Consider the following 25146-nt stretch of genomic DNA (forward strand, 5'->3'; position numbering starts at 1 on the left):
CAGTTTCCAGAGACGTCTAAGGTGTGTGGACACCTCTCTGCCTGGCATCCAATGCCCTTGCTCATCCTGGGGCTTGGTGACACTTGGGACAGAGATTTCTGGCCCTTTCTCCCTCCCCCCACCAACCCCAGGTCTGGTCTGACTGGATTCCTCCAGGTTCCTAGAACTAGCTGCATTTCCCTAGCTCCCGTACCTTTGCCCTCCATGTTTCTTCCCCCCAAATGTCCTCCTTCACTCAGCCCTGCTGCCTTGCACAACTCCCAGGGGACCCATCCGTGGTGATTCCTGCCCTCGATGACCTGTGCACAGAACCCAAGACTATAGCACGGCCGGGGTTGTGGTGCAGGGCTCCTCTCCCTTCCAACCCCCTCCCCCTCTCTCCATGTGGTAGGAGTCCTGCCTCCCCTTCCAAGTCTTGTGGGACTTTGCCCCCAACCTGGTTTTATCTGACCACCGCTCTGTGTGTCTTCACAGAGTAAACAGCTTTTTGCTGGGCTTGTGCTCCCAGGGTCTGGGCCATGGCTTGCTCTGGTTGACCTCCCCCAGAATCTGGCCCAGTGGCCTCCATCCTGGCAGCAACCAGCCGAAACTCTCTTGGTGGGGGGGGACAGGCTTCCTTATCTCTTCCACCAAAAGACCTCATCCCTCTGGCAGGGCTAGGAAGCCTGGCGGTGGTCAGGGAAGGGCCAACAGGTGACAGACCCAGGAGTCCTGCCCCCCCCCCCCAGCTGAGTTCTCCAAAGTGCCCTCATTAGGCCAACACCAAAATCACTGGCGAGGCAAGTGCACAGATGATAAGAGTCAGAATAGGAGTGATCAGGCCAGAGGGGAAGGTGATAAGGATGGGGCTACAGTAATCAGGGTGGGGCTTTTTGACATTCCCAGGACTCTGCCCTCAGATCCTCTCTCTGACGGTTCCCCACCCTGTCTGCCCACCCAAGCCTAGAACAAGGGTGCCCCTAGGGCTGGGGATCCTGGTCTTCAGGACCCGACCCTGGCTGGGGTTGGCTACCCCATGCGTCCAGGGGCCTGTGGTCTGTGACTCAGGGTCTTTCTCCAGGCTGACCTCAGCATGGGCCTGGGGGCTGGGAGACAGGGCAGTTTCCCCTGAGACTGGCTCTCCAGGATCTTGACTCAGGGGCCCAGGGCTGAGGTCCTGCAGTGCCTTTGTTGGCCTTGGCTCAGGAATCCAGATAAACTGGTCAGGGGGCAGGCCCCAGGGACCGAAACCCCTCCCTCTGCTCCCGCCCTCCCACACAGCCATATAACTGCTCCTGTCTTGGGGTGAGAGCCACTGGCTGAAAGGAACTGGTCGGGGTACGCTCACCTGGCTTGTCCTTCTGATTCCGGAGAGCTGGGGAGCTGATCCAACCGCCTCTGCCTCTGGACTCCAAGTGAAAGTCTTCCCTGTGGACGCAGAGTGTCTGTCCTCACCGCTTGGATTCCTACAGCCCTTTGGGTCGGACCCGCACCGGCTTCCAGGTCGTAGACCCCAGCGGACGGCGAGCCATGGCCTCCATGGGGCTGCAGGTGATGGGCATCGCGCTGGCCGTGCTGGGCTGGCTGGGCGCCATCCTGAGCTGCGCGCTGCCCATGTGGCGCGTGACGGCCTTCATCGGCAGCAACATCGTCACGTCGCAGACCATCTGGGAGGGCCTGTGGATGAACTGCGTGGTGCAGAGCACCGGCCAGATGCAGTGCAAGGTGTACGACTCGCTGCTGGCGCTGCCGCAGGACCTGCAGGCGGCCCGCGCCCTCATGGTCGTCAGCATCATCCTGGCCGCGCTGGGCGTGCTGCTGTCCGTGGTGGGTGGCAAGTGCACTAACTGCGTGGAGGATGAGAGCGCCAAGGCCAAGACCATGATCGTGGCAGGCGTGGTGTTCCTGCTGGCCGGCCTGCTGGTCATGGTGCCGGCGTCCTGGACGGCCAACAATATCATCCGGGACTTCTACAACCCGCTGGTGGTCTCCGGCCAGAAGCGGGAGATGGGCGCCTCTCTCTACGTGGGCTGGGCCGCCTCGGGCTTGCTGCTGCTCGGCGGGGCCCTCCTCTGCTGCAACTGCCCTCCCCGCACGGACAAGCCCTACTCGGCCAAGTACTCGGCCGCAGCCCGCTCCGCCCCAGCCAGCAACTACGTGTAAGGTGCTGCCACTCGCCACTGCGCTCTGTCCCGCCGGCTTCGTTTCTCCCCGGACTGAAGGTGCAGCCCTCGAGCCCAGGATGGCCCTGCGTTGGCCACAGGCTGCCCGGGGCTGGGCGAGCAGGAACTGAGCCGGGCCCCATCTAGTCCCCTTGGACGTCTACCCGAGGCCCCCTCTACGCCAGCAAGAGACTCCTGTGCCACCGTCCACCCGTGGATACGGAAAGGGGACAGAAGTGACAGGGTGTGGCTGGGGAGGAGGAGCTGGTTCCTGCTGGTCAGGACGGCTCAGCCCTGAATTGGCTCAGGCTCTGCCTCCCCATGGGGCCCTGCTCACTCCTGTGTTGGCCAGGAGGATGGCTGGGGCCTCACTTACCCACCTGACCATGGAGCCAGAGTTGACACAGAGTTGACAGACGGGTTTAGAGGGGAGGGGTGAAGGTGCCACAAACTGGTTTGGGTAGTGGTGGGGAGGAGGCCAGGGAGGCTGCCCAGACCGCCCACACCCCTTCCTGCCCCCACCCTGCAGCCTCAGGGCTCTGCCTCAGCGCAGGACCCCCAGGCCTTTTGTGACTGGGCGACATCTGGATTCTGCCACCCCTGCCAAGGTCACGGGGACCCGCTGTGGAGGGGAGGGGGGATGGTCTTTCTCGGGCCTTCACTCCCAGGAAGTCCTGGGCCTCTTTGCTGCCTCCTCTGTAGTTGGTTTTGTAACTTATGTAGATCTGTTTGTCATGGTAATTACCATTATTTTCTACAATAAATGGGACCTGTGCACAGGAAGACTGTATTGTTTCTGATTTCTGCTGTGAAGGTGGGCAGGGCAGGGCTGGAAGCCTGGGCAGGGGGTCAGTGAGGAGCAGGACCACTGTGTCTTGGCCAGGACAAGAGCACTTAAACTGGTTTCGAGGAATTGTGACAAATCAGAACTTAGCCTCACCTTTGGAATGACCTTGCTCAAAGCTGTTCTTTTGTTTGAAGGTGAAGCCCTACGTAGGAAATGCACTGTGTGCCCAGGACTGTGGTAAAGGGTTGGGGACCCCAGGAGGGAGGCCCCGTGAGAACACTCAACCTTGGGGAGTGGGCCACCTGCTGTTCTCCCCTCTTTGTCCAGGCTTTGTCTGGAGGCCATGGTGGTCCGCTCACCCTCCAGGTCCCCTGTCCTGGTCTTGGCCTAGGCTGTCCCTGTTGTGGGTCTGGAATGTCCCGTTCCCTTTCTCCAGCCCTCTGAATCCTGCTTGTCCTGAAGGCCTGGCTCTAGGGCTCCTTCCTAATGAGCCTCCAAGACACACCTGGAGCCAGGCTTCCCAACTCTTTGGAGATGAGGGAACAGAATCCTGGACACGCGAAAGCATTTGCTCAAAGGCCAGAAGCACGGGCACGGGTTTCCTGGTCCTCCTGTTAGGGTGAGAGGACCTGCCACCCCGGGAGGAGTCACATCACATCTACGGCCCTATCATGCCTGGCTCAGGGACAGCCTGGCATGATAGGGCGTCATCTGTTTTCTTGTCAACCTCTCTCCGTCTCAGGGATTGATGTCATGTTCCTGGGTGAGAGAAGCAGAGCCAGAGTCCTGAGACCCCTTCTGGGACTCATTTAATAGAGTAGAACTCCCGGAGGGGCAAGTGGACACAGGGGCCCCATTTTACAGATGAAGCACAGGAGGCCCGAGGACGGGCCTGGCTGAGGTCAGGTAGAGGGTCAGAGGTTGGCCGGGGGCTGAGGACTGGGCCCCACTCCCTCCTCCTGGGCCATGTCCTGCTTTCGGTACAGGTAGATGATGCCAGAGATGAAGCCATCCCTGTCAGAAGTTCCAGGGCCCATCTCAAGCTCGGAGGTGGCCAGTTCCCACCGGTCCACAGGCCAGGCCATGAGGCGTTTCCATGCCCCGGCCTGCTCCAGCCTGTCCAGCACGGCCTCTAGTGCCTCCTTGTAGCACAGGTTGGATGGGTTGGTCCTGGTGGTCAGACACACCAGCCCCCCTGGAGAAGGGGGCAGGCTGAGTGAGGGAGGGGCAGGAGCCATGGTTCCAGGCTCAAGGCCCACCCCTTCCTGGGGAGGGTGGTCCCTTTCTGCTCCTGTCCTCAAGGGCTATGTCTTCCCAGCCTTGTCCCCGGGCCAGCCTTTCCCCACCTCCATGCCTTTGGCGCTCACTGCTCCTGCCCCAAGGAATACCCTTTTGTTCCCTCAGCCTGACAGCCCCCTACACGCCCTTCCAGGCTGATGTGTCCTTTACGCTGGGAATTCTTGGCTTAAGCCCTTGGGTGGAGGGGACTCTGTCCTTACTGCTCACCCAGCCCCTTCTGTTGGAGGATGTGGCTGTATTTGGAGACACAGGAAGGAAGCACTTTGGGCCTCTGGCAAGTCCCCTCACCTCTCTGAGCCTGTTTTCCCAGCTTATGGAGTGGGGCTGCTTCCCCGGGTCACAGGAACGACTGCACCGTCATTAAATGCTGGCTGCATGAATGACTGACCTATGGCTATAGGTCTTCTCCAGGCACCTACAGCATGCCCAGTGCGGGCTCAGATACACATAGGGGCGATGGTGTCTGGAGAGCTTCCCGGAGGAAGGGGTGAGAAGTGGGCCCTGTGGGGTGGGTAGATGGGGCTCTGTGAGAGGAAAGGCTCCAAAGAGCCTGTATGATGTGGCTGGACAGACAGGGCTCTGGCCAGCTGAGGGGCCTGACAAGCATGGGCTGAGCTGGTTCTGATGGGAGCTCCCTGTTCTCTTGAGCCCAGTTACTACCTTTCTCTCTGACCCCACTCAAGACCCTACTTCTGTCAGCTTCCACAGCTCCCCAAGGCTGAAACCTGCCCAGACCTGCCCAGGCTTAGCCATGGGCCCTGCTGGGCCCAGTGGGGGTGAGGGGGGGCAGGGAGAAGATGCAACCTTGCTGCAATCGGAGCACCTTTGGGGCTTTCCGATCCTGTCCCACAGCCAAGGCAGTGTCTCAGCATCCTCCTACTCCGCCATTCTCCCTCCTGCCTGTGACTTCCTGTGGCTGTGTTCCCTGTTTCTGCCTGTGGCTGCATTCCTGTGTGTGCTGCCCTCCATCCCCATCCAGCCTCCAGAAGTGCCGTTCTTCTCTGGGTGCTCAGAGTGGCCTGGCCCTCTTCCTCAGGTCCCCACCTGGTTTGGCAACTCACAGAAAGCTCAGGTCTGGCAGTGGGTTGGTGATGGAAGCCCAGAGGGCAAAGGCCAGTGAGGGACAAGGCACACGGCTGGAGCAAAGCAAACCCAATTCTCAGCTGCATATCGACCCCTATGGGGGAGTTTACAGAAAGCGCTCACCCCAGGCCTGTGGGGGAAGGGGCTCCGCCACTGCAGGCAGGTGTGTAGGCGAGGAGATAGAGCCAGAGAGGAGAGTGGAGTTGCCCAGGGGATAAGAGGCAGGCTGGCTACCTGCCTGCCCTGTCTGTTTGCCTGGGTCTGTTGATGGTGGTTGCTGGTGGCTGGGATGTGAGGCTAGGCTATGTGACCCTGGGTAGGGTGCTGCCCCTCACTTTCCCTGGGAGGTTCCGAGGCTGGTGTCTCCTCATGTGGAGGGGGGGGGGAGGTATGTGCCTGGGGTTGAACAGGTTGCTCCTCACCTGGCTTGGTTACTCGAAGAAGCTCAGGTATGGCACTGCAGGGCACCTGGCCATCACTGAGGGCCCCCACTATCAGCACTGCATCGAAGGTCCCTATGCAGAAAATGGAGATGCAGTGTGAGGGTTTGTCTTTGTTATGGCCTCATGATGCCCATCAGAAGGGACCAGGCCTGCCACTTATGGCAGGGGGATATGATAAGTGTGGCCATATCCTGGGCTGATGTCAGATCATGGGGTGGAGGGCTCAGACAGAGGGGCTCAGAGAGGGTCTCAGTGAGGCTTTGGGGGGCTCAGTGTGGGAGGTGGCTTGTGGAGGGTTCAGCCAGGGGGCTGGGGGCTGGGCAAGAGAAAGGGCCACTGTCAAGTTGTCTGGTTGGGAGAGGAGGTACCTTCAGAACTGGGCAGAGGCTCCTGGCCCAAGGTGCAGAGGCTGAGGTGCTGGTAGAGGCCCCGGGCTTGGGCCTGTTCCAGCATCTTTGGGCTCCCGTCCACTCCATGCAGCTGGAGGAAGCCCCGAGCCTGCAGCTGAGATGGAGGAGGGGGAAACTCAGTCACAGTTCACACCTGTCATCTCTCAGCTGGGTCCCTGCATCTAGGGAGGGCAGTGGGCCCACAGTAAATTGTAGTCCAAATGTTTGGGAACAGTGAGTCTGATGGGGGAGGCAGAGTTCTGGGGCCAGAGGTGAAAGGAAAATTTTGAGCAAGTGGGTAAAGAGAGGGCAGGGGATCTGGGGAGGCCTCACCTCAGCAGCCACCAGGCCGGTGCCACAGGCCACATCCAGGATCAGGGCAGCATGAGGTGGGACTGGAAGGGCTTGAGTGAGGCAGTCCACTGCGAGGCACGGGGCACGGTACTGCAGGGTGGCCACGTCCTGGGGACAGAGTGCTGAGCCAACTGGCACCCTCTGCCCCAGCATTTGGGGGACCTCTGTGTAAGATTGTCTAGGAGTCAGGCAGTCCAAACTGTGTGTGCATGTGTGTGGTGTGTGGTGTGTACGTGTGTGTGCTGGGGTCACTAGGGCTCCAGCCCCATGGGGATACAGCATGAGGTGCTTTCCTCAGTCAAGGGGCCAGGATTAGAGAGTCAGCACCCAGCCCACTGCTGGGAACCGCTCTGCCGGCCAAGGTAGTGCTCTCTCCTTAGTCCACAGTGATCCCTCAAGTGGCACTCCCTCCAGGCAGCCCCTCTGGCTGGGCTGCAGTCCCAGGGTGGTGAGGTCCTGCTTCCTGATTTCTAGGGGCTGCCAGTGTGGAGCCTGGGGTTGGCCAGAGGGCAGGGCTGCTGTGGGCGAGCCGAGGAGGGGCTAGTCCTTGAGGGGGCAGGACCGCAAAGGCTCAGCTCATTCTTACAAGCCACCTTCGGGTGACGGGAGGCTAACTGTTCCTACTTTGCAGATAGGAAAGTTGGGGCTGCGCGAGCCGAAGAGGTGGAAGTGAGGAGCCTGGCCAGTTTACCTGGTCATAGTCCGGAGCCCAGCGCTCATAGAAGTGCAGTTTGTGGTCCAGGTCGGTGATGCCGTGTAAGGCCCCCACCCGAGCCCGCGCCTCGGCCAGGTTCCCGCCCTCCGCCTGAGCCATCCTCCTGCGGATACATAGCCTGGGCGTCTCGAGGCCCACTGCAGTCTCTCCCATTCCCGCCCGACACCTGCAAGGCCACTGCATGGGCGGCCCCAGCACACAGAGGGCGAGACGGGGCACGTGGGGCTCAGGGCTGGGCGGGGGGGTGCTCCCTGCAGCGGGAGGGAGGACCTGCCCCCACCTGCCCCCACCTGCCCGCTCCCGAGGCCGCGAGCCTGACGCAGTGAGCCGGATTCCATCACCCACGGGATCTAAAAAGGTCGAGGGAGTCAGAACTCACCGCGGATCCCACTCGCCTGCAGGGCTGGGAGCCCCGGAAGTGGGGCGGGGCCTACAGGGAGAGCCTGGCCCCTCCCCCACCGCCCACGGTGATTGGCTTTCCGCTATGAGCAACTACCCAATCAAAGGAAAGCGCTGGCAGCCGCCCCTCCGCCATCAGCCAATGAGCTCAAAGTTCTTGGCCTTTCTCTAGCCCGGGAAGATCAGACTCAGACGCACTTGCAGGGTTTCCACTTTTAGGAGCATCTCTGTGGCTCCCTCTCGAGGTCCTTTGTATGCCTTTACTTTTAGGAAGTGAGAGCCTCTGGAAAAAAAAAATTTTTTTTTAAAAGATTTTATGTATTTATTAATGAGAGACACACAGAGAGAGGCAGAGACATAGGCAGAGGGAGAAGCAGGCTCCCCATGGGCATCCTGATCCGGGACTAGATCCCGGGACCCTAGGATCACCACCTGAACTGAAGGTAGACGCTCAACCACTGAGCCACCCAGGTGCCCCGAGCCTCTGAAATCTTATGGACAAGAGGGGGACCTAAGATCGGCCTTCATTTTTTGAACAGTCACCTTGGTCTGGGCAATGCCATCTAGTAGAACTTTCTGTGGCCATGGAAATGTTCTATACTGGACGCTATTTGATATAGTAGCCACTAGCTACATGTGGCGGTTGGACATCTGAAATGTGGCCAGTGCTCCTGAGGAACTGAATTTTAAGTTTTGTTTTAATAGTTTAAATAGCCATCTGTGGCTAGTGGCCTCCATATCGGACAGTTTGGGGATCCTTGTTACCTAAAGTCAGTCCAAACACTTGCAGCCTCTGTCCCAGCATCTTTAGCTTGGGTTGCTCCAGGGGATGCCCTGAGGTGAGCTTGTGAGGCATGCAAATTAATGAGCCCAATCCCAGACCAAGTGGATCAGAATCAGATTGTAAGGGGGTAGGGAGGCCCCAGAAAATCCTCTTGAAACAGATTCACCAGGTGAGGTGATTTCTGTTTTTAAATTTTTTAAAAAAGATTTTATTTATGGGCAGCCCCGGTGGCACAGTGGTTTAGCACCGCCTGCAGCCCAGGACGTGATCCTGGAGACCGTGGATTGAGTCCCACGTCAGGCTCTCTGCATGGAGCCTGCTTCTCCCTCTGCCTGTGTCTCTGCCTCTCTCTCTCTCTGCATCTCTATGAATAAATAAATAAAATCTTAAAAAAAAAGATTTTATTTATTTGAGATAGCACACAGGCAGGACGGGGAGGGGGAAAGGCAGACAGAGAGAGAGAGCAGCAGACTCCCTGCTGAGCGGGGAGCCCAATGCGGGCTCCATCCTGGGCCCCAAGATCATGACCTGAGCCCAAGACAGATGAGAAACCAACTGAGCCACCCAGGTGCCCCTCTTTTAAAAAAATTTTTTTTAAATTTTGTTTATTTATTTGATGGAGAGAGACAGCATGAGCAGGGGGAGCTGCAGAGGGGGAGGGAGAAGCAGACTCCCCGCTGAGCAGGGAGCCCAGCGGAAGACTCTATCCCAGGACCCTGGGATCATCACTTGAGCCAAAGGCACATGTCTAATTGACTGAGCCATATACATGTCCCTCTCATGATTTCTGTGCCTCTAGGTTCAGAAGCACTAGGTTAAAGAACCCTTGGGGATCAAAGTTTGGGCAGGTGGAGTCTGGGAGCCTGTTGCAGTTGTTCAGGAGGGAGGCGATGGTAGCATGACCTTGGGCAGTGGTCATGGCTGTAGAGAGGAGTGGATGGAGTTCAGAGATGTTTTGGTGGTAGAAGTAGGAGGGCTTTGGTGATTGAGAGTGAGTGGTGTGGGGAGGGGAAGCAAGCTGTGGGGAGTTGAGCCTTTGGGTTGATGTGGTGCCATTCACAAGGGAAGCTGGAGAGGAGGAGCAGATTTGGGGTAAAGAGGATAATAACAGTTTGGGGGTGTTGAATTTGAGGTGTCTACGTGAAGATGTCCAGAAGGCTGTTTGATGCCAGTCTTGGGCTCAGGAGAGAGATCAAGCTGGAGATAGATTCAGGGTCATGAGTAAAACCAGTGATGATTGAGGCAGCCGGTAAAGGTGAGATGTGCAGGGAGAGAAGAGAAAGAGAAGAAGATAGGGCTCAGGGTCCAGCTTGAGAACTCCCAACCTTTCAGGGAAGAAGAGGAGTGTCTGGGAGAGCTGGAGAAAACCCAGCAAAGTTAGGAAGGATGCCAAGAACAGAGTGTTTCAAAAAGACAAGGAATGGCCAAACGAGGTGGTTAAAATGAGGCTTTGGAAGTGAGCACTGGCTATAGGGATGTGGAGGTCTTTGGGGCCGAGAGAGACCTTGAAAGGGTACACTATTTACCTCCTCTTCCCTAGTTAGACATCGTGTCCCAGCCTCCCTTATCTGTAGGTGTGGCTGTATGGCTGAATTCTGGCCAATTAAAGGCAGATGGTGATGAAATGCTCTATTTCCAGACATGGACCATAAACATCCCCTATCTGATCCTCTGTGGAGGGGGGCTAAGCACCCAGAGGAGAATGGGTTTCCCAGATAACAGAATCTGGAACCCTAAAGGACTGTGCATAGCCGTGCCCTCCCCACCAACCTACATCGGACTGTAACATGAGCAAGAAATCAATTTCATTGTGTTGAGCCATGGAGATTTCAGGATTGTCTGTGACAATAACTTGTCATTTCTCTCAATTAATACAGTGACATTGGCAATAGCAGTTTTGGGGGAGTGGAGGTAGTGGAGGAAACCCAAATTTCAGCTGTCACCTCCCAAGATCCAAACCCAGATTTGTTTCAGTCCAAAAGTGTACAGTGAGTGTGTTGTGAATCCATGTGTTCAGCTGCAAATAACAGAGCGTGGGCACAGCTACAGCTGAAACACACAGAGAGAGATTGACTGGGTTCATCAAGGAAGCTGAGACTGGGCAGTCTAATCAGAGGCTCAGTTATGCCATCAGGGACCCACACTCTTGTCATCTTCCTTCTCTGCCACCTTTTGCACAGAAGCCTTTGTGCTCATGACTGTCATCTCATGGCTGTTGCACCTCCCGACAGGACAGGAGGCAGAGGAAAGGGCAGAAAGCTAGGCCAGCTCAGACTACACATCATCACAAAAGCTTTATTGGAAGCACAGGATCCTGAATCTACTTCGTCCTATTGGCCACTCTGGGTCACATGGCTGCCCCTGAGCCATCACTAGCAGGTGAGTCGGGAGGGAGAGGTTGGGAATGGGGACTGGCTCAGTCAGCTGACAGTGTGGGCCCCATCTCTACAGCCTACTGTTCTGTTTAGGCCCATAAATATTTATTGTGTACCTACTGTTTATCAGGCCCTGGGCAGGGCACTTGGAGTCAGAGATGAGTCAGAAACAGCCCCCACTCTACCCTGGTCTAGTGGGGTGGGGGAGATGGGTGTCTTACCCTCTTCAGGCTCTAGTCACTATCTCCTCAGTATCTGAATGCAGGCTTTTCCTTCTAAGTCACCTGCCCCCTCCCTGGTGTCCAGAACCCCTCTTTTGTCTGGTGGTGGGGGCTGTGGTGTTGAAAGATGTTATTGGAAGGATTGACTCTTTTTTATTTTTAAAGATTTTTATTTATTTATTCATAAGAGACACACAGAGAGAGGCAGAGACATAGGCAGAGGGAGAAGCAGGCTCCCTGCGGGGAGCCCGATATGTGACTTGATCTCATGATCCCAGGACCCCAGGATTATGACCTGAGCCGAAGGCAGACTCTCAACCACTGAGGCACACAGGCATGCCAGGATTGACCTTTTATGTAAAGTGGATAGCCCTAAAGGCAGTCCTGCTGGATCATCAGAGGGTGGCCTGTCTGGCTCCAGGATAGAACCTAGGGGAGGCCCTGGAGGGACTGCATATCTGTCCCCAGAGTCCCTCAGTGCCTCTGCTCAGTGGTACCCCACTCACTGATGGGGTGCTGCATGGTCTGTGGACACCAACATGGCTCCTATAACAATGGCTCCTAGGCCCTGGTGGAGAATGAGACTTGCCATGCGGGGTCCTGGTGGGAGCTGGTGGTCTCAGGATGTGCTCTGCTACTCCCAAGCATGGACCCCAGGCCCCACTGACTTCTTGCCCCAGAACCCACTCCATTTCTTCCCCTCCAGAGCCCCAGGAAACTATCCTAGCCTCAGGGAAGGAGGTATTTTTCTGACCTATTGACATTTTCTTTTTCCTGTTATCAGCCCCCTTAAGTCCTAAACTTTGGAACCCCAAAGCCTTTCCTGTGTCTTTTGCTGACAAAGACCCTCCCCCGAAACACTGGACACCATCCAGTCTGCCCAAAAACCAGGGTGTGAAAAGGAGCAGTTTATTTTTCAAAACTATTGCATGACCTCACAGATGGGCAAGCCAGAGGTCAAGGACTGCAGGTGGCTGAGGCCAAGTGAGTCACCCTGTGGCCAGAGTGAGTGACAGGAAAGGGTCAAGTGGACAAAGGTGAGGCCATGTTACTTCAAGATGGCCCACAGGCAAGACATAGGGATGCCAATGGGCAAGAGTTCTGAGGGGGACGGCATGACTTTTGGGAGCCAGGTGTGGGAGGGTGGGATGTTTACATGCGTGAGGATGTGCGGGTCAGTTGGGATGCTTCTAGATGCAAGTGCTGGACTGGGATTGGAATCCCAATCCCAATCCCAAAAAATTTTTAAAAAAGATTTTATTTATTCATTCATGAGAGACACAGAGAGAGGGAGAGAGAGAGAGAGAGAGAGAGAGAGAGAGAGAGAGAGAGAGGCAGAGGGAGAAGCAGGCTCCATGCTGGGAGCCTGATGTAGGACTTGATCCCAGGTCTCCAGGATCAGGCCCTGGGCTGAAGGCAGTGCTAAACCACTGAGCCACCGGGGCTGCCCCCAGATGGTTTAAATAATTGGGGTTTGTTGTTTAGTCATATGAGAAGTCTGGTGGTCCACAGTACAAGGCTGGCCCTGGGGCCCACTGATTTTTCTTTTTTAACGATTTATTTATTTATTTGAGAGAGATCGAGGGAGCAGGGGGAAGGGCAGAAGGAGAGGGAGAGAATCTCAAGCAGACTCCTCACGGAGCATGGAGCCTGATGAGGGCTCAATCTCACGACCCTGAGATCATGAACTGAGCTGAAACCAAGAGTTGGATGCTCAACCGACTGAGCCCCCCAGGTGCCCTGTGTCCCACTGATTTCACCAGGGACCTAGGCTCTGGTGTCCTATTTGTGTGTTTGCCACGAGGGTTCCTTCCGGTCACAGGATGGTGGCAGCAGCTCTGACATTCGTGTGTCCTCACATACAAACCCCAAGGCAGGCTGGGCCCTGTCTCCTTGACTCTCTCTCATTTTCTTTCTTTGGAGGGAGGACGCTTTCCCAGAAGCCCCAGAGGCTGGGAAAGCCTGGTACTTCCAGGCTCGGGCGTGGGAAGCGAAGCCCTGCCTGTGGGAAGCAGGGAGAGGGCAGGCCAGGGTGGTGGTCTGGCGGGGGGTGGGGGGGTGGCTGCTGGTGCAAAGTGAAGACACTGCTCACGGGTGTGTGCAAACACGTGCGCTTCCACCTGCATCTGAGTCTGATGGGTGGGAGCATCCCCAGGGTACGTGTGCAGGGCCCGGGCCTCAGGTCCCCAGGTCACCAGGCTGGGACTGGCTTTCTAACCCTGCATGGGGCTACGGGGAGTTATAGCGTCAGATCTGTGTTTCAAAAGGCACCCAGAAGGCAGCCTAGGAAGTGCGTCCTGGGTTCCCAGCCTGTTGTAATGATCCGGGTAAGAGCTGAGGCTGCCATGGGATTGACAGGTCGGAGGGTGGTTGGGGACAAGAGAGCAACTTCCCTTCTTCTGATCTCCTGTCTCCTTTGCTGCCTCTTTCTTCTTCTCTCCTCTTCCTCCTCCAGTCAGGGAGCACCCCTGACTCAGTCCTGGGCCCTTTCTCTGCATCTAGCTCCACGCACTTCCTATGTGATCTCATCTTGTCCTGTGGTTTCAAATACTTTTTATATGTCAGTGGTCCCCAAAGAGGTGACTCCAAGCCATGACTCTCCCCTGAACTCTGGACTTGTGCCCCTGCTATCTCCCCATGGAGGCCATGAGCCTCTCTCTGGCATCGCTTCCAAATCCAGTTTTCCTTGTTCTCCTCTTCCTCATCCTCCAGAACCACTGTGCACCCAGAGGCTAAGCCCAAGCCAGCTTTTTCCCATCCCACTTTCTGTTGTGTCTGCAAATCCCGTGGCCTCATCCCTCTACCTGGGCCTCTGCTACTCTGGTCCTGTTTACCCTTTCTTCTCACTCTGACCCCTGCTGCAGCCTCCTCACTGGCCTCCCTGCCACCCTTCTGGGCCCACCCGCAGTCCATTTTCCTCAGAGTAGCCAGAGGTAGTATTGATTATTGTTTTTTAAAACTTTAATGGAAAATTCCAAACACATAAGAGATTAGCCCCATGTTTTGGTTCATCACTCAATTTCAAAGTTTTAGTTAACAAAATACACCCAACCAGAATGATGTTTTTACAGTACAAATTTGTTGAGCTTACTCCCCTGCTTAAAGTCCAAATTCCTGGGCTCCCTGGGTGGCTCAGCAGTTTGGTGCCTGCTTTTGGCCCAGGGCATGATCCTGGAGTCCTGGGATCGAGTCCCATATCGAGATCCCTGCATGGAGCCTGTGTCTCTCTCTGCCTATGTTTCTGCCCCACCCCTCTCTCTGTGTCTCTCATGAATAAATAAATAAAATCTTAAAAAAAAAATCCAAATTCCTTACCAACCTCATCCCTAACCTCTCTCCTCACTCCACCATCCTTGTCTCTGCTGTTCCTAGAACATGCCATGGTTACCTTAGGGCCTTTGCACTTCTGTTTTTGGGCCCAGATCACTCTTCCTTCAGATCTCTGCTTGATTGGCTTGTTCTCAACCTTCAGGTATCCTCTACCTAGAATGAACAAATATTAGCATTTTTTCATTATTGCTTCAGAATATGTGAATGTAGAAAAAGACAAGATAACAGATTAAACTGAAATTCCTTCTGAATTCCTCCCTCCTCCCTCTGCTGCTGCAGGGACCCAGCTACCACCCTGAATGGCTGGGACCTTCCAGGTCTTGTTTTTATATTTTTACTATATATGCCTGGAACGTATAATATTGCTTAATGGATTTGAGAACATGTATATGATCGCTATCGCTTTATAGCTATTACTCTGTAAATTCCCTCTTTTACTTAACTTCCTCCCTCTTTACTATGTTTTTGAGATCTTTCCACATTGGTGTGTACAGGTTGCACTGATGGTAACCACTGCTTAGTCATCCCTCAAACAGATACACCCAATTCATTTATTCATTTTCCTACTGATGGAAAATGATGCTGCCACAAATAGCCTTGCACATTTTTTTTTTGTTGTTATTGTTGTTCACAAACGAATACTTCTGGAAGTAGTGCTTTACAGAATGGTGTTTGCTTCCTGGTATGGGGTAACGAAAACAATTCAGTTCATTGTAAAAGAGAATGAATAGAAAATTCACGTTGCACATAGTAAGTAAGGGCAATTATTGTCGTGAGCTCATTTCAGTTTCACATATGTGTGCAACGGGCAGCTGTGAATAATACCTTTCTTAGCATGGTTGGCTCTCAGAGTCTGAGAACTAACATGAAAGTGCCAGGTGGGGGCACAATCACATCAGATGCTCTGGTTGCCTCCATGGACTCACAGACTTTATCAGACTTTTTGGTTTTTGCAAATGAGTAGGAGAGAGTATTTCATTTTAATTTGCATTTCCCTTGATTACTAATGAAGGTGCACAAGTTTTCATAAGTTTATTGGCTTTTTGGGTTTCCTCTGCTGTGAATTGTCTTTGCCTATGTGTTCTATTGAGTCACTTGATTTGGTCTTATTTATCTTTATGTTTGTAGGAGTTCCTTAAATGTTTTGTGTATTCTGGATACTGATTCTTGGACTGTTTCATGAGTTGCAAACATTTCTCCTAGGCTGATGCTACCTTCTGGCTTTGCTCATGGTGTCTCCATACCAGGTTCAGCAGTAAAGAGCTTATCAGTCACTTGGACCAGGACAGTGGTGGTGGGGATGTAAGGGCAGAAGCTAGATGGCCAGTGGCTGTTGGTGGCAGTAAGATATCTGCAGAATTTATTTCAACAACATGGTTTAAGAGGTCCTTGGCATCCTCAGCTGTCTTTTCTACATAGTAGCCTGTTCCCACATTGATGAGTACTTGTTCCACATCATGTAGCTTCCCAGGACACACATAGAAGTCGTCAGTGGGACGAGTATCTCTTTCCCCTTGTTGTTCTTGTTCAGCACGTTCAGACAGTCCTGCTCCCACGGACTTGGTCTGTACCACCTTGAGCTGGGCAATGGACGTGGACAGGAGCTCCATTTCCTGGTCCAGCTGGTTCTTGAGCATTTCTAGCTGTGGCAGTTTCAGCTCGGTGATGTTAACTGACTGCACCATGTTGGGAAGGAGGCATTTTTTTTTTTAAGTTAATTTTAAGGTATCAAGGACCCTTCTTTATATTTGGTCAGATTGTTCTGGAATTTCAAAATGTAGTCTCAGCCTCCAAGTAAATCGCCAGAAAGTAGTTTGGTTGAGATGAAAAATTTCCACATATTGCCTTATGAATCAATACAATTTGTGCACTTGGAGGCCGTTTCTTTTTACACATTTGTGCATGTTTTAAAGCATTTTTGCCTAGCCTGTAGCTTATTTTGTTTTTAAAAATTCTTTTTTTTATTAAAAAAATTATTTATTTATTCATGAGAGACCCACAGAGAGAGAGGCAGAGACATAGGCAGAGGGAGAAGCAGGCTCCATGCAAGGAGCCTGACATGGGACTCCATCCCAGGACTCCAGGACCACGCCCTGGCCCGAAGGCAGGCGCTAAACCCCTGAGCCACCCAGGAATCCCTAAGAATTCTTTTTTTAAAAAAGATTTTATTTATTCATCAGAGACACAGAGATAGAGGCAGAGGGAGAAGCAGGCTACCCTCGGGGAGCCTGATGTCGGACTCGATCCCAGGACCCTGGGATCATGACCTGAGCCAAAGGCAGACGCTCAACCACTGAGCCACCCAGGTGCCCCTTGTTTTTAAAAATTCTTGAGTTAACTTTCCAATCCACAGGGGTTGGCTTCATTGACTCATCAACCCCGAAGCACTGGTGTGGGGCCGGGTGCTGCTCCAAGCACTTCCCAGACCCTGTTGGAATGACTTCTGCCCATAACCTCACCCATTTGATTCTACAAAATGTATCCCAGTTTTCCAGATGAGGGAACTTGGGGCCAAAACAAGGACCTGTGATTAAATGTCAGAGGTCAGTTCAAACCGAGGGCAAAACGTTTTCCTTTAACCAGGATAGGCTCCTCTTGTATCCATCAGTTCTTAATTACTACTTTTGTATTTAAGTGGCTCCGATAAAGCCATTTTTTGAAAGTCAAAAATACAAATAGCAATACATATGAAAGGCATATTTATCATTTTTATGTACTTCTGGGGGGGGCAATATAACGATTTGTAATAAAGTGAGATTTTAACACTGGTATGTGAAAGGAGAAAAGTGGTCTGGATCATTCCCCGTGGTTTCGCCTCCAGTAACCCAGACATGACGTGACTCGCACCAGGCCAGCTCCTCTGGATGACGCACGGTTGTTGTCACAGGGAAACCAGCCTCCCAGACTGGCAGGGGACAAAATAGCAAGTGAAAAGTTTTCCAAGTCCAGCAGCGAGCGCAGGTGCGCTGGGCTCCGCACCCCCGGTGTGTGCTCCCCCGCGCGGCCGCACTGCTGTCCTGCACCTGCAGGGTAGCGCACCTGAGCGCACCTGAGAGCCATTGGGCTGCGGGCAATGGGAGCAAGCCCGAGGTAGACTGCCTGCCCTCCTGTAGCGCTGGGTCCTGAGCTGGGGAAGGAGTCTGCGCAGCGGGGCCACTGATAACTGGGTTAACCCACCTGGTCCTCCCTGTTACCTGCAAGGTGTAGACAGGGCCAGGGAGGGGAGGTGGTTATTGCCCAAGGCCACATAGCATGATAGTGCACGGATGGCCTTGAGCCTAGGTGTTGAGTAGGAAAGAAAAGAGGATGGAGGGTTCCTAGCCTACGAACCCACATCTAGGGGCTCCTTATGCAGCAGCTTGGCCTGGCAAGGGGCTGAATCTCCAGGCAGTTACTCCCTTATTCATTGGTTAATTCAACAAATACTTCTGGAGCTCTTGCTGTGCACCTGGCACTGTTCCAGGCATGGAGCACTGTTGTGAGCAAGGCTCATGGTCCTGGCCTTCAGAGGTGGCTTGGCAGGAAGGTAAGGAAGGAAGATGACAGGGGTGACTCTGGGGCTTCTGGTCACTGGTACTGCATGGCTGAGGCTAGGTTATGGGGCGACTGTGTTAGCAAGTACAGAGCCACAAAGAAGACTTCCCGAAATTTTGCTTGGGGGCCAAGCTCTCGAGGGAGGGGCGCACAGCTGATGGAGTTGGGACTGAGACCCAGCTTGGTCTTGAGAGATACCCCGAGGGGCTGCCCTGGCAGCACTGGGGCAGAGTGAGGTCCTTGTGACCCCATCTCCTGCCTGGACCACATGACCAGGGAGTTTGGTTGATGTGAGATTGAAGACCATCAACTCAGCTTAGTGATAGTAGAATTCTTGGTATGGATGTGCTGGGTGATAGCTTGGGGGGGGGGGGCAAGCCAAGAAGGGGAGGAGACAAAAGAGGGGAAAAAGAATCACAAATCCTAATTTCTGTCCCTACCATGTGATTCCCAGCAACTTGTCAGGCCCTTCCCCAAACCCATTCCTCTCCACCGCCACATTGGTGGATAGCATCACCAACCACCCTTCATTCAAGCCTTCTGAGGGGGTCCCTTGACCCCTGCTTTGCTTTACCTCTCTTCAGGATATCTGTGTGTCAGACAACCTTGGAATAAATATATGGTGTCCCCCTCTGGGGCAAAGCACAGGCGTGCTCCAGTGTGATGAAGATGATGTCTATCCCAGGAGCAAAGGGCTGGCTTGCTTACTGCCCACTAAAAACATTTGGGTTCTGTAAGCTTAGATTTACTCTCTCATAATATACCTGCTGGGTGGACAAGTGTCACATGGCCCTGTCCACATCCCCCTGTGGGATTTGGGACTCTGAGGAATCAATGCTAAACCCTTGGCAGCTAGTGCTGTGAGCAGTAGATGGTCCTTCCTCTCTGACCCAGGAATCTCATGCTTCTGCCAGCAGCCAAGGCACTCGGGGAGGCTGGCTGGTCAGCCTGCAAGTAGGGTACCACCTTGGACCTTTCCTGGTACATGACAGCTTCCCACCGTGTTGCTCTACATTCTACGTGTCTTTGGCATCTGTCCACTTCTCTCCATTCCCAGGGTTTATTGTTGTGGATTCCTAGCTGATCCGTCCCCTGCCCCACCTCCTCCCCACCCTCGCCAGCCCAGACCCCTTCTCCCCAGTCTCACGTCCTCCCGAGGAGGGACAGTCCTAGAGCACACAGGAATCTCCTTGCTGCCTCAGCTCTGCCACGGCTTTCATCGTGTGATAGAATATTCTGCGGCTGGACGCCTGGGTGGCTCAGTGGTTGAGTGTCTGCGTTTGGCTCAGGTCATGATCCCAAGGTCCTGATGATCAAGTCCCACATCGGGCTCCCTGCATAGAGCCTGCTTCTCCTCCCACTGCCTATGCCCCTCTCTCTTTGTGCCTTATGAATAAATAAATAAAATCTTTTTATTATTTTAAAGATTTGGCGTTTGCCGACCTCACCACTTGCCTTGTGCTCCTCCCTGCCTCCCGCTTTCTGCTCTCAGAAGTGTTCAAATCATGCTGTTTCCCCTGTCCGGACTGTCCTTCACACTTTCTATGGGAAGTTCCTAGTCATCCTTCAAAACTTAATGCAAGGAGGCCTTTTTGAAGCCCTGGTGACCCCTTAGTGCCACAATGTCACAGGTACAGAGGGAGGGTGGGTGATAGGAAAGGCAGAGGACAGAGTGGAGGGACTTTGCACACTTCACCCTCCAGACCCCAGCTGTTGTCCCAGGAGAGGAAAGGAATTGGTGGACAGACTGGGCTGAGGTCATCCTTGATGTTGCAGGGACTGGGTTCCCACGTCCAGTTGGGCAGGTTACATCCTGCACAAGGGTGCCTGGCCGAGGTGCAAATGAGGACTGAAGACATGGTGTGGGTGAGGGCTGGGGTGGCAACCACCCTTTCCAGCCTGCACCAGGGTGCCCTCTAGTCACCGAGCCCCGCATTACGGCAGCCTTTCCAGCAGAGGGCGTGCTTCTAAAAATTTCTAAAAGGCTGTGAGAGCCTCCTCTTGTGGCCTCCTGGGGCACCTGCGGGGGGGGGGGGGGGGGGGGAATGGGACCCAGACAGGAAAGCAATCTGAGGCACTCTGTGCTCAAAGTTCTGGATTCTCCCAGAAAATCCTAAGCCTTTGACCCTAATTGCAGCCTCCGGCAAGCTTTGCAAGATGCTCCAGGCAGCCTGTGGCCTCCTTGGAGTGGGCGAGTTCAGTCTTTCTTTCATTCCCCCGCCTCTCTCCAGAACTCTCTGGAGCATTCAGGTCAGCACACTGTCTCTCCCCTGCTTTGCTGTAATGGAGTCTTAGGTGTCACTAAGACCTGAGGGGAAAACTAGCAACTTCATTTCTCTGCTTCGTGGTGGGGTGTGTGCGTATGTGGGGATGCATAGAGGGGCTTAGGTAGGGGTCTGCAGGTTTGGGCAGCTGAGGCTCCTATCTGTCTCCAAATACAGTGTCCCCTGTGGCCCTGGGATGGTGTCAAGATGTCTATTTCCTGGGCCTTTGATTCTTTGGAATTTCCACAGACGTGGGCAGGTGCAGCCCCCAGCCACCCTCAGCCACAGTTTCTGTACACGAGGACTGCCTCAGTTCCCACTGCAGGCCCCGAGGCTGTCCCTCTGAGAACCTTCTCTGGCGCTTGTGTGGGTGTCTGGGCAGTCTCCAACCAGGAAGGGGACAGGATGTAGAAGACAAATACCTTAGTTTTTGCACATTGCAGGGTGGGGGAGGCAGGTAGAAGGGGGTCTTTTATGGCAACTGGGTCACCACGGTAACTCAGCCCCACCCTGCAGTATCTGTGAGGTCACCCTTCCTCTCCCAGCTGGAGGAGGGGGAGAAGGGGCAGATATGGAGGCCGTCCCTCCGGTCAGATCCAGCCTCTTGGAAATTCTGCTGCTGGTAGTGAAGCTTTCAGTGCTGGTGAGTGGGAAATGGGGGCCCCCAGGCCTTCCCAGTTACCTCAGAGCTGTTGGACCCCATGGACCTATCCCATCCGGTGGAATTGGTGACTGCCTCTCTCAGAAGCCTCACCCGCAAGCCACAGTGCCCGTAGTGGGGTACATAGCCAGTCCCAGATGGCGGTCTCCCACGCCGCCCCCTAGGGCTCCAGGTGGTCCTCTGGACAAAGGTGTGTGGGGTCTAGATGGGGTGCTTTAGGGCTCTGATGAGGGCCCGTTCAGCCCCAGGAATGGTGGAACTTTCCCGTCTCTTTCCCCACTCAAGCTTGCACTTTTCTTCCATTAGATGGGAAGCATCATATCCACCCTGTCACCCAGGACAGAAGCCTGGAGATCTTGGGTCCCACTCTCTCCTTCACCCCTCTCTAGAGGTCACTCAGTCACTGCCCCTGCACTTCGCATCTTTCTACCCCAGTGCCACTGCCATTTGTCCCCAGCTGCCCTCATGACACCAACAGGTAGCCGGTGGGCAGGAAAGCCCAAGTGTTTGGGAGAAAAAACTGCCTGGGGTTCAAATCTGCAGGATCAGAGGGCTGAGGGGGGATGGTCACTCCTTCTATCATCATAATGAACCACTTCCTTTGCCTAGACTTCTTTTTTTCAGTCATTTATTGGCAAAAGAGGTTATAGTAATCATAGATTATCTAAATTACAAGATATTTTCTCATATAAGCATAAATATTTGATTAATAAAATTTTTAAAATTGGGGTTCAATTTGCCAACATATATTATATCACCCAGTGCTCATCCCGTCGTGCCCCCCTCAGTACCCGTCATCCAGTCACCCCCACCCCCCTCCCACCTCCCTTTTCACCACCCCTAGTTCATTTCCCAGAGTTAGGAGTCTCTCATGTTCTGTCTCCCTCTCTGATATTTCCCACTCATTTTCTCTCCTTTCCCCTTTATTCCCTTTCACTATTATTCATATTCCCCAAATGAATGAGAACATACACTGTTTGTCCTTCTCCGATTGACTTACTTCACTCAGCATAATACCCTCCAGTTCCATCCACGTTGAAGCAAATGGTGGGTATTTGTCGTTTCTAATGGCTGAGGAATATTCCATTGTATACATAGACCACATCTTCTTTATCCATTCATCTTTCGATGGACACCGAGGCTCCTTCCACAGTTTGGCTATTGTGGACATGGCTGCTAGAAACATCGGGGCGCAGGTTTTCCACTTTGCCTAGACTATTATCAATAATCACTTCAAGGGAAAGAAAACTAAGATAAAACGAAATACTTTCTAAAGCGAATGGACTGAGAATGGAGTCCTTAGAAGTAGGAAGATAAAGATCTTTCTTGTTGGGGAAGTTGAGACCTCCAGAGAGGGGGGACCTGGCCTATGGTTGCCTGGCGGCCCCACCCCTACAATAAAACGGGGACCGGTAGGGTGCATGAGTGACAATGGTGTGGCTCTCCCTCCTGCAGCTGGTCCAGAACCGAGTCCACCTCTACAATTTCCTGCTGCTCAAGATTCTCCTCTTCAACCACTGGCTGTCGGGGCTGGCCCAGGAGGCTTGGGGGTCCTGCAGCGGCCAGGTCCATCCCCCCGCTGGGCTTGCAGCCAGCCCCTTGGGCCGGGTGCTACGGGCGGGGCTGATGCTGATGGAAGTCCCCATGTGGCTGGGGCTGCGGGCGCCCCGGCTGGTGGGGGCGGCCGTGCTGTGCTGTGCCCGTGCCTTGGGCCTGGTCCCAAAGTGGCTAGGCCTGTCTGCGGCCACCTGCATGGACCTGCTTCTGTCCTGTCTGCATGGCCTGATGCTGGCGGTCCTACTGCTGTCACTGCTGACCTGGAGGCTGTGCCAGAATGCCCATCGCTGTGGCCTGGGCTGGCTGCTCAGCAAGGTGGGTGGGCCTGGCTCAGGTCAGGCTGGAGAGGGCAGGCCTGGGACACTGGGCCTGGCAGCCGGGCAGCACCACTGTGGGAGCTCCTGGTGGCCACCGCCTGCCCCTTCACTTATCCCCTCCAGGCTTTGCTGGGCAACCGTGTGGTGCCAGAGCTCCTGACACTGCTGAAACGTCTGTACTGGTGGGTGGAGAACGCAACAGCGTTCACCTCCTGGCACCTAGCCTATCTCATCACCTGGACCACTTGCCTTGTCTCCCACCTGCTGCAAGCTGCCTTTGAGCACACGGCCCAGCTGGCCCAGGCCCAAGAGTCTGAACCCCCGAAAGGCTCAGGACCCTTGTCTGAGTCCCTGCTGCCTGAACCTCTGGGCCCTGAGGCTGGGCCAGCCCTGCCAGAGCATGGGACCCCTGGAGAATAAGTGTGTCCCCATCTGTCTTTCTGGATCTGGTCTGGCTTGGGGTCTCACTCTGTGTCCCTCTCCTCTACTGGCGTATGTGTGCATGTGTGTGTGCGCATGCATGCCCTAGGGCTGCCTCTGGAAAGGAACTCAGATTCTGTGGGCCCCTGATCTGTGCCAGATAACTCTCCCAAACACTTTCCATATATAATTTTGTTTAAATCTCATAGCATTACGGGCATCAGGTTTGATTAGCTCCATTTTCCAGATGAGAAAATTGAGCCTCAGGAGGTTGAACATTCCCAAAGTCTCAGAGTAAGTCAGGGAAAGAGCCAGCACCAGATCCTAGATTTCTTGTTTCCCCAAACCCCTAACTTTCTCTAGGTCTGTGCCTTTGATTCTCAGGACTGGTGGTGCCCAGGGCTTTAAGGGAGATGGGTCGTTAGAAACTCTGGCCTCTGGGGGGTGCCAAGGCCTCACATTTCAGAGATTCAGAAAGTTCCTTTGAGAACTAGTGACTCCTGAGCTAATCTGCAAATAGCCCAACCATTCATTTACACTCTTAGCCATTCACTTTACCACTCACTTATCCATCCAGCCATCCATTCATTTGCCCATCTATCCACCCATCCACCCACCCACCAACCCATCCACTCATCTATCCATTCATTATTCAGCCTGTTTACCCACCCTCCTAACATCCATCCACTGCTCACCCACAAATCCACCCATCTATCCATCTTCTCCAGGGAGAGAGAAACAGCCCAAATCTGAGCCAGTGGAGCTAGGCAAGCTCAGACAGCAGTGGGTCAGACTTCCCCTGCCCCTTAGCTTAGTGATTCTGTGAGAGGAGGGGAAGGGATTGTTTCATGGGAGTTAGCAATCACCTGCCATTCATTCCCAAGCCTAAGGATGGTGTGAGTGTGGGAAGATGTTCCACAGAGTCCTGCCCCATGATCGCCTTCTGTATTTTGGTGCCTGGGAAAATTAGGGCCAGATTCCTGCCCTGCTTCCCATATGGACCTGCAGATGGCCCAGGGTAGGTTTGGGGTAAACTTCTGGACCTTTGCTCTGAATCTGAGGAGCAGACCCGCCTGCCCCTGCGGGGAGACATCTGAAAGGCTCCCATCTGGCCAGAGGCAGAACATCTGCTGGGAAGGTGCTGCACTAACCGCTGAGATTCCAGAACACCCAACTTTTGTAGGGAAAGCTGTGTGCTGAAGTGTGTGGAGTTGGCCCATTGCTGAGGCTGGGGACAGGGGGCCTGGGAAGCAGGCCCCAGCGCAGGCATTTGGAGTTGCATGGGTCCTGAGGTGGGGAGGAGGCACACCAGTGCTTGACAGGACTGTGGCCTGCGGGGCCTAGGGTGCTGGGAGGGAGGGAAGGGGTAGATGGAGAGGGGCCTCAAGGGCCCAGGGGGCAGGGAGGGTGATGGCCTGCGCAGGGTGGGGGGCAGGGAGTGGGAAAGGACGGGGAGCCAGGACGGAGCTGGGGGCTGGGCTGGCGGCTGGGCCCCGCCCTGGGTGGTGGGGCTAGAGGCGAGACTGTGTATGTGATGCTAGTATCTTTGCTTCTAGTAACTTTTTTAAAAATTACCCACAATACAGACATGTTAAGGTACCAGTGTTTCCTTCCTCTCTGTTTTGAAACTTAAGAGAAGCAGGGTGGTCTGTGTGCTGTGTGTTTCCAGCTGAGACTCTGCATCTATGCAAGCCTGCAGGTATGCTCTGAGTTAAACCTGTAGACCAGTCTCTGGCGGAGACCAATCCTGTGCCCATCGTTCGAAGAAAGGCTTTTTTGCCTATGACGACATGCCACCCACCCATCCAAGTCAGTCTTTGGAATGGCTGCATTGGGGTCAGCTTCCAATTCTGGCCCTCCCCCCCCACCCCCACAGGAGATGCAAAGCATTGGAGGGGGTGGGCCCCAAATAAATTGCCTGGGGGTGGGGAGGGGTGCATGTTGGGAGGCAGCCCCTGCCCTGGGGAGCCCCTTTGTGAACCTCCACCTGCCAAACTCCCACCCCTCCTGCCAGATCCCTAGGGGTCTGGGGCTGAGACCTCTGGGCATGAGGGACCAGGACTGGGGAAGGGG

The 25146-nt window shown here is 54.3% G+C and overlaps 3 protein-coding genes and 1 pseudogene across 3 annotated transcripts; 2 read left to right on the forward strand and 2 right to left on the reverse strand.

Moving 5' to 3' along the window:
• Window positions 1-1285: 1285 nt before the first annotated feature.
• CLDN4 (claudin 4) lies at window positions 1286-2924 on the forward strand. The gene has a single exon (XM_055340756.1). It carries the CDS (start codon window positions 1510-1512, stop codon window positions 2140-2142), a length of 633 nt encoding a protein of 210 aa, XP_055196731.1. The 5' UTR covers window positions 1286-1509; the 3' UTR covers window positions 2143-2924.
• A 783-nt stretch (window positions 2925-3707) lies between these two features.
• METTL27 (methyltransferase like 27) lies at window positions 3708-7622 on the reverse strand. Its single transcript, XM_055340755.1, is given in 7 exon segments — window positions 3708-4001; window positions 4003-4123; window positions 5733-5825; window positions 6122-6257; window positions 6476-6604; window positions 7188-7314; window positions 7591-7622. Coding segments are annotated over 6 exon segments (870 nt in total). The 5' UTR covers window positions 7311-7314; window positions 7591-7622; the 3' UTR covers window positions 3708-3733.
• Window positions 7623-15591: 7969 nt separating this feature from the next.
• LOC129519892 (prefoldin subunit 5-like) lies at window positions 15592-16005 on the reverse strand (annotated as a pseudogene).
• Window positions 16006-20689: 4684 nt separating this feature from the next.
• Window positions 20690-23073, forward strand: TMEM270 (transmembrane protein 270). The gene is made up of 3 exons (XM_055340713.1): window positions 20690-20761; window positions 22235-22651; window positions 22777-23073. The coding sequence occupies exons 1-3, from the start codon at window positions 20690-20692 to the stop codon at window positions 23071-23073; spliced, it is 786 nt and encodes a 261-aa protein (XP_055196688.1).
• The last annotated feature ends 2073 nt before the right edge of the window (window positions 23074-25146 follow it).

Source organism: Nyctereutes procyonoides, unplaced genomic scaffold (assembly GCF_905146905.1).
Source record: "Nyctereutes procyonoides isolate TBG_1078 unplaced genomic scaffold, NYPRO_anot_genome, whole genome shotgun sequence".
Classification (NCBI taxonomy): domain Eukaryota; kingdom Metazoa; phylum Chordata; class Mammalia; order Carnivora; family Canidae; genus Nyctereutes; species Nyctereutes procyonoides.